Below are 7349 nucleotides of genomic sequence, written 5' to 3'. Positions count from 1 at the left end.
AACACCCTGAGATGAACGGTGTTTCTAACCTAAGAAGCACCTTTTACTCTGAAGTGGGAATTGGGATCATGGCCAACACCCTCCTCTTTTTGTTCCATGTCATCAAGTTCCTCTGTGACAAGAGGCTCAAGAGCATTGGCTGGATCATTGGTCTTTTGGCCCTAACCCACGTACTGATGCTGCTCACCATGGGGTTTCTAGCTGCAGACACTTTGTCACCACAACAGGGACTTTGAGTTGACATGAGATGTAAATCAGTCACCAACTGGTACAGGTTGATGAGGGGCCTGTCCATTTCTGCCACCTGTCTGCTGAGTGTCCTGCAGGCTACCACCCTCAGCCCCAGATGCTCCTGTTTGGCAAAGTTCAAGCCTAAGTCCACACAGGACAGTATGAGGTCCTTTTTATTCCTGTGGGTCTTCTATATGTCCTTCAGTGCCCACATCTTCATCTCTGTGGTCAATGACTCCAATGGGATGTCACACAATCTAATGTTCCTCAGTGACACCTGCACTATGATTCACAAGAGCTACTTCCTCAAAAATTTATTTACCATCCTTGGTGCATTTCGGGATGTTGTCCTTATAGGGCTCATGGCCCTCTGCAGTGGGTACATGGTGACCCTCCTGTGCAGGCATAAGAGGCAGTGCCAGCACCTCCACAGCACCAGTCTGTCTCCAAAAGCCTCCCCAGAACCAAAGGCCACCAGGACCATCCTGCTGCTCCTGGGTTTCTTCAGTCTCATGTACTCTTTTGTCAGCATCATCTCCTCCTTAAGAACCATGTGGAAAAACGACCCTGTTTGTCGTTGTATCCAGATGATTGTGGCCAATGGCTATGCCATAGTCAGTCCTTTGGTTTTCATTTGCACTGAAAAACAAAGTGTTGCTTTTGGAAAGGCTTGTGGCAGAAGAATCGTCAATACTTAATTTTTTCATGACAGATCAGTCCCCTGCATGAGCCACAGCCCAGCTTTGTCACAATGAACCATGGAGTGGTTGGTGCATGTACTCTCTGTGTTGAAGGAATACAGGAAGTGGGGTTTTTTATTTAATTTTATTTTAAAATTCATTTAAATATTTATTTTTTAGTTTTAAGTGGACTTGATTTTATTTTTATGTGGTGCTGAGAATCGAACCCAGTACCTCACGCATGGCATGCTGGGCGAGTGCACTACAACTTGAGCCCCAGCCCCAGCCCCAGCCCCAGTGGGCTCTTTTAAATGTTTACTTTGAAACCTGTGAATGATGCTCCAAGATAAACTAAGAACTTCATATTTCTGCTTGATGTGGACAAGGGAGCCCCAAGAGACCGTTATCATCTTATTTGTCTGAGTCCCTACATCTATAAGTATGTATAAATATTGGTTAAATCCAACATTATTAAGTTCCCTCCTATGTTTTTGCAAGGGCCTTATAGGGTTAGTGTGGTCACTTAGGTGCTTGGTCAACTGGGAGTTGCTTTTTGTGAATTTTAGAAGTGATGTCCCAACTTTATTATCTGCGTGTGGATATTCAGGTTTCTCAGCTCTGCTTGGTGGAAGAGGTGCCCTCTCTCATTGGAATGGTCTGGCATTCGTTATAAAAAAAGCATTTGACCATTTCTGTCAGGGTATGCCTCTGGATTCTCTATTCCATTTGTCGATTTTGAAGCTACTACCACACTCTGTAGAATGATATCTTCCAGAAATGTTGAATTCCAGAAATAATGCCTCTGGCATAATTTAGAAATATGTATGACCAGAATCACAGCCTTTAGAATGGGAGACCCCAGTCTCCATTGGTAGCAAAGCAATAAATCTTCTTTTTCCTTTTTGTTAAATAACTAGGAAAAAAAGAAATTTTTATGATTATTAGGAAGGATTTTTTCTGCTTTTGTGAAAAAAAAAATCAGTGGGATTCTGATGGGTATGGTTGTTGAATTTGCATGGAGTTGGATTCTTAGCAATTCTTCCAATCAATGGACCTGAGGTGAAGGATCAGGAGAGTCAGCAGGTAGTTTTTAAATGTTCAATGTTATTATTAATCCGGAAAAGGCAAATCATTGTGACAGTGACCTGTTCCCTGGTCCCTAGTTGAATACTTAATTACAAAAAAGGCAAAATTAAACGCTGGTGAGGATGTGGAGGGGAAAAGCTCATTTATTGTGGGAAGGTAAATTAGTGCAATAATAATACAGATCAGTGACACGGATGATGATGGAGGCTTTTCAAGAAACGAAAATAGATCCACTAAATTATCCAGATATCCCACATCCAGAGGAAATAAAATTGTCACCAGAGTGATTCTGCATGACTGCGTTTTTCTTATCACCATTAAAACCAGCTAAGAGTCCCTAAGCCCAGGTGCCCACCAACACACCAATGGATAAAGGGGTCACTTTCCACACCCCAAGTGTCTGTTGTACTTTTCATGAAATCTTTCTTGCCCCACATTTAATCTCACATGTTCAAAATGCACAGTGCCATCCATAATCTGCCTGCCAGCAAATTCCAAAGGAGAGGGCAGTGGTCCTGGGTCACCTTCACACCAAAGGACAAGTGATCCTGGTGGTTTGCTGCCAAAGACCTGGGAATATGAGTTCCAGTAGCTGGGCTGGAGGAACATATGTGGCCATTCATCTGGTCTCTTTTTATTAGTCATTTATAAATTCTCCTTCCCATTTTTCTAATAATGAAAGGGTTTGAGAGGCATTTTATTAGGACAAGTATTTAGAGAAGTTGAGCCTCATCCCATTCAGGTCTGTAAGCTCATGCTTATTTTTTTTTATGACATCTTTTCATGGAACTGAATCGACAGAGAAAAAAATGTGCACCATGTTATGTTCTTCACCTTTAAGCAAATTGGACTTGACTCGTGTCTTCATTGAGTTCATCAGGGACACAGATTCTCCTGCACATATGTTTGCATTTCCCAGTCCTGACAGCTTTGGGCCAGTCGACCTTCCGGATCTCTTTCTTTCAGTTTTACCTTAGGATACAGAAGGTGATGGGAGCCCTGGTGAGTTTTAACTACATGAAAATGACCCAACAAAGTATTATTTTCTTGGTACCAGGGTTTGAACCCTGGGTGCTTAACCCCTGAACAACATCCTCAGCCCTTTTTAAATCTTATTTAGACAGAAGGTTTTGCTAAGATTTTTAGAACCTCGCTAAGTTGCTGAGGCTGGCTTTGCAGTTATGGTACTCTAGCCTCAGCCTCCCAAATGCTGAAATCACAAGCATGCACCCCCATGCCCAGCAAAGGTTAGTTTTCCTATGATTTATGTCATTCTCTGTGGAAGGTCCAGTATTTTTGAGAATGTTTGCTTTCTCCATTTTATAATATGTGGTAGTTTTTGCTTTTAAAACTGCATGTTTTCCATGTACCATAGCAGGGCTAAGAGCCATAATTAAGGAGCCCCCTTGATCACTCTGCAGTGATGGGAGGGAGATTTAATCTTGTTCCTGAGTCTCTAGACTCCTGTTTAGTACACAAATGTGAGTGGCAGAGTCCATGTCTGGGAGGTGACATGTCTGACAATTTCTTTTAGCTTGGTTTTATGAAAGGCTCCTATTCACCAGAATGCTTTCTAATAAAAATGAGATATTAACCCAGACATTGCTACATACCCATCTTTAAAATACTTATATGTAATAGTTCAGTGAGTAAGTTGCATGTATTTCATGGGTTTGTTGTACGGATACATTAGTGTATGATAGGAATTTTGGAGAGAAACTGGATATGGTGGTTCATGCCTGAAATCCAAGCAGCATGGAAGGCTGAGGCAGGAGGATCGTGATTTTAAAGCCAGCCTCAGCAATGCAGCAGGGCCCTAAGCAATTTAGCATAATCCTGTCTCTTAATTAAAAAAAAAAAGGTGATGGTGACTTAGAATGTGGTTCAGTGGTTACACACCCCTGGGTACTGATCCTCTTCCAAAAATTGTTAGAACTAGCTGGATACCTCCAGATGTATGTGACCTCGCCCATTCTACACAGTTAGGTTTTGTAGTTAGAAATGGCCTCTCACTCTTGTTTATGCTCTGGAGAAATGTGACTCATTTTTCTTGCTGCTATTGTGAAATTCTACCTTCAAAAAAATAGGACTTGTTGGGAGTGGCCCTTGCTCCAAAGACTAACTTCCCCATCCCCAGAGAAAAGTAGTCCAATGGTGAGACCTGCTGGCTCACATTATCCTTACCCACCAATAAGACTAGCCCTGCTGGCTTACATAATCCTTACATAATTTTTACCCACCAATCAGAAAGCACCCCTGCCAACTGTCAAAGCCTTCAACCATTAAACTGTCATAACTGTCAAACCACCACCGGCTCTATAAATATGCAGAGCTGTTCCTCAATAAACAGGCATTTTCTCCAACAACGAGCCTTGTTCATTCTTTCAGGACTTACCAATCATTTTAAAGCAACAATGAACTGAGGTCTTAATTTCTGAATAGCGTTGAGAATTCATGTCTTCTTCTCATCCCTGCTTTATCCAAAAATTTTATTCCATGACTGTATTATTTGAAGTAACATGAATATAATTCCAACTGAAGCATAGATTTACAGGTTACTACAGCAAGTGCTCTATGAGTTTTACAAGGCTGTATTTGGGTACCTCAACTTTTAAAATGATTTAAATTTGGGGCTGGGGATGTGGCTCAAGCGGTAGCGCACTCGCTTAGCATGCGTGCGGCCCGGGTTCGATCCTCAGCAGCACCACATACCAACAAAGATGTTGTGTCCGCCGAGAACTAAGAAAAAATAAATAAATGTTAAAATTCTCTCTCTCTTTCTCTCTCTCTCTCTCTCTCTCTCTCTCTCTCTCTCTCTCTCTCCCCCCCCCTCTCACTCTCTCTTTAAAAAAAATAATAATACAATGATTTAAATTTGATCAAAGCAAACTCCACTTTCCAAATATAGCATAAGGGAAAGCAATTTCACAATAATCATTGTACATTTTCACGTTAAAATGTTATAAATAAATGTTTTTATGTTCACTATAAATACACAGATACAAAATTATTCTTTAAAGCATCATTTGAATTAGTAATTCAAACAAGTATATGTGAAAGGACGTATGACATTTTTATGTACAAAAACAACTCAGTAGAGGGGAAGCATTCTGAGCTTCCTTATACTTAGAAATGATACAATTTGAAAAAATAAATTATAGTTAATTACTGTAATGTGATCACAAAACAATTTAAACATCTATAGATTAATAATAGTGTACTCCAAATATAAGTCAAGATGTTACATCAATTAAAGGTTAAAATTTTTAAAAATCTGCACTTAAGCTTTTAAGCAAATATCTACTTGAATTCTGAATTCTTAAAAGTTACCTTATATTATCAAATCTTTCACATGTCAGAATTCCTTAGCAATTTTTTTTCTTTTTGGTACCTGGGATTGGGCCCAGGGGCACTATGTGACTGAGCTATGTCCACAGCTCTTTCATTAAAATTTTGAGACAGGGTCTCTCTAAGTTACTTAGGGCCACTTTAGTTGATGAGGCTGGCCTCAAAATTGTGCTCTTCTTGATTCAGCCTCCCAAGTCCCTGGGAGGACTTGGAATTTCTTAGCATCTTATCTTTCACATCTATATGCCCATGAACTAATTTAGCTTTAAGACTTTACTTTTTAGATGATATTCTAATTCAGTATGTAGAAACACAAATTAAATCATAATTATTACATATATGAGAGGCTTGCATAAAATTCAATACATGTTTTCCAGAAAAATATTCTGACAGTAAGTTATTACGAATTTTTTTCAAACAAGGATTTTGGATGTAGTTCAGTAGTAGAGAATTATGTATGGGGTCCTGGGCTTGAGATCCAGAAATGCAAAAAAAATTTGAGTATAAATTTTATATCTAAACCTCTTTGAGTTTGGAGAAATGCCACTGCTTTCTTGAAAGATGGAAGAAAACCTGTACTCCAAGAAGACTCATATTTCAAGATTAGTCTGGATACTTATCTTTTAATGAAATCCATATAATGGAGTGTACCTAGATCTATTTTAATTTATGATTTGGTTTATCGTAAGAATTCCAAAAATATAAATAGAAAACAATGCAAAAAATGTGTTCTTTCGAATATTTTATAATAGCAGTTGTGTGAATAGGCCAGATACTGACATGGTAATCAAAATATATAAAATATGTAACTATATAGAAAGATTCAAATAGTCATGAGCTCCATCAATTTTCTCCAAACAGAGATTTCCAGTATACTGTACTATTCTGGTAATTTTTTTCAGCTCTCTGAGTTAGTGACAAAAGGTGAACAGATATTCAAACAATCCTAAGAATTCTACTAACTTACATAAATTAGGATCTGCATTTTAAAAATTATAACAATCATGAAAAGATAACCTGCAGAGGAATTCATGCCTGTGTGATTTGTGTGTGTCATCCTCTTTACATCTGGATTCATTAAATAAAAATTCCCCAGGGCACATTTTCCTCAACTGCTGGAAAACGCCATATTACATTCTGTCTTTATAAATTATGGGACCCAAATCAATCTTTTACAGGTAGATTTACACTATGTTGATTCTTTTGTGAGTGAAGGTAACTTGACTGAATTATTTCAAGATTCATCTGTTTTTTTTATGCTATGTTTAGGATTTTATGCAATATTCGATCTTTGCATATTATACTACTGAAGATTCCACCTGCTGTGTGTAAATGTATACAGTTTTGATTCTGATGCCTATGCAAGAGGATCACCATGTACCCTCTTGACATAATAAATTCAAGAATCATCTTTGAATTGCTATGCATCAGAATCATTTTCTTATTAATGTTGAGTAGAACTCCATGGTATATCCAGACCATATCTTTATACATTTATGCTTTGGAATATCAGGCTGCCTCTATCACTGACTATTATAAATATAGTCTCTTTAGCAATGGTGTTTAAATAATAGTTTTTGTCCCTATATCCAGTTTTTTGTTATATTCATAAAAGTTTAATTGATAGATGAGATAGCAGTTTATAATAAGAGATGTTTATAATCTATAAGGCATAAAGGAGATTTCTGAGACTCTTGATTTATTAAAACTGCTGCAATCTCTCATATACCTACAAATATATGGACTGATTCAGAAAATGAAAAATTATATTTATACCTAGGGTTCCTTTAACACATCAATCAGAAATATAAAGCTACTAGCTTTGTTGGAGCCACATGGACAATAATCTGTCCTGTTTTTCTCAGTTTCAAGCTTCAATGTAATCATTTTTAAAAACCACTTTATGCATTCATCCAACATAAAGAGCAAACTCACTATGCCATGATGCATTGATACATGGTGGTGTGGTGGCTCAGGTCAAGAATTAACCAATCATGCAATGAT

At 38.1% G+C, this 7349-nt stretch overlaps 1 protein-coding gene across 1 annotated transcript; it reads left to right on the top strand.

Moving 5' to 3' along the window:
• The first annotated feature begins 242 nt into the window (after positions 1-242).
• On the top strand, positions 243-929 carry LOC110597382 (vomeronasal type-1 receptor 90). Its single transcript, XM_021721589.2, has one exon. It carries the CDS (start codon positions 243-245, stop codon positions 927-929), a length of 687 nt encoding a protein of 228 aa, XP_021577264.2.
• The last annotated feature ends 6420 nt before the right edge of the window (positions 930-7349 follow it).

Source organism: Ictidomys tridecemlineatus, chromosome 16 (genome assembly GCF_052094955.1).
Source record: "Ictidomys tridecemlineatus isolate mIctTri1 chromosome 16, mIctTri1.hap1, whole genome shotgun sequence".
NCBI lineage: Eukaryota > Metazoa > Chordata > Mammalia > Rodentia > Sciuridae > Ictidomys > Ictidomys tridecemlineatus.
This window is presented reverse-complemented; position numbering and strand designations above follow the sequence as displayed.

Excerpts from the sequence above, each read along its gene's own strand:
- LOC110597382 (XM_021721589.2), top strand. The coding sequence starts at position 243 with ATGAGATGTAAATCAGTCACCAACTGGTACAGGTTGATGAGGGGCCTG.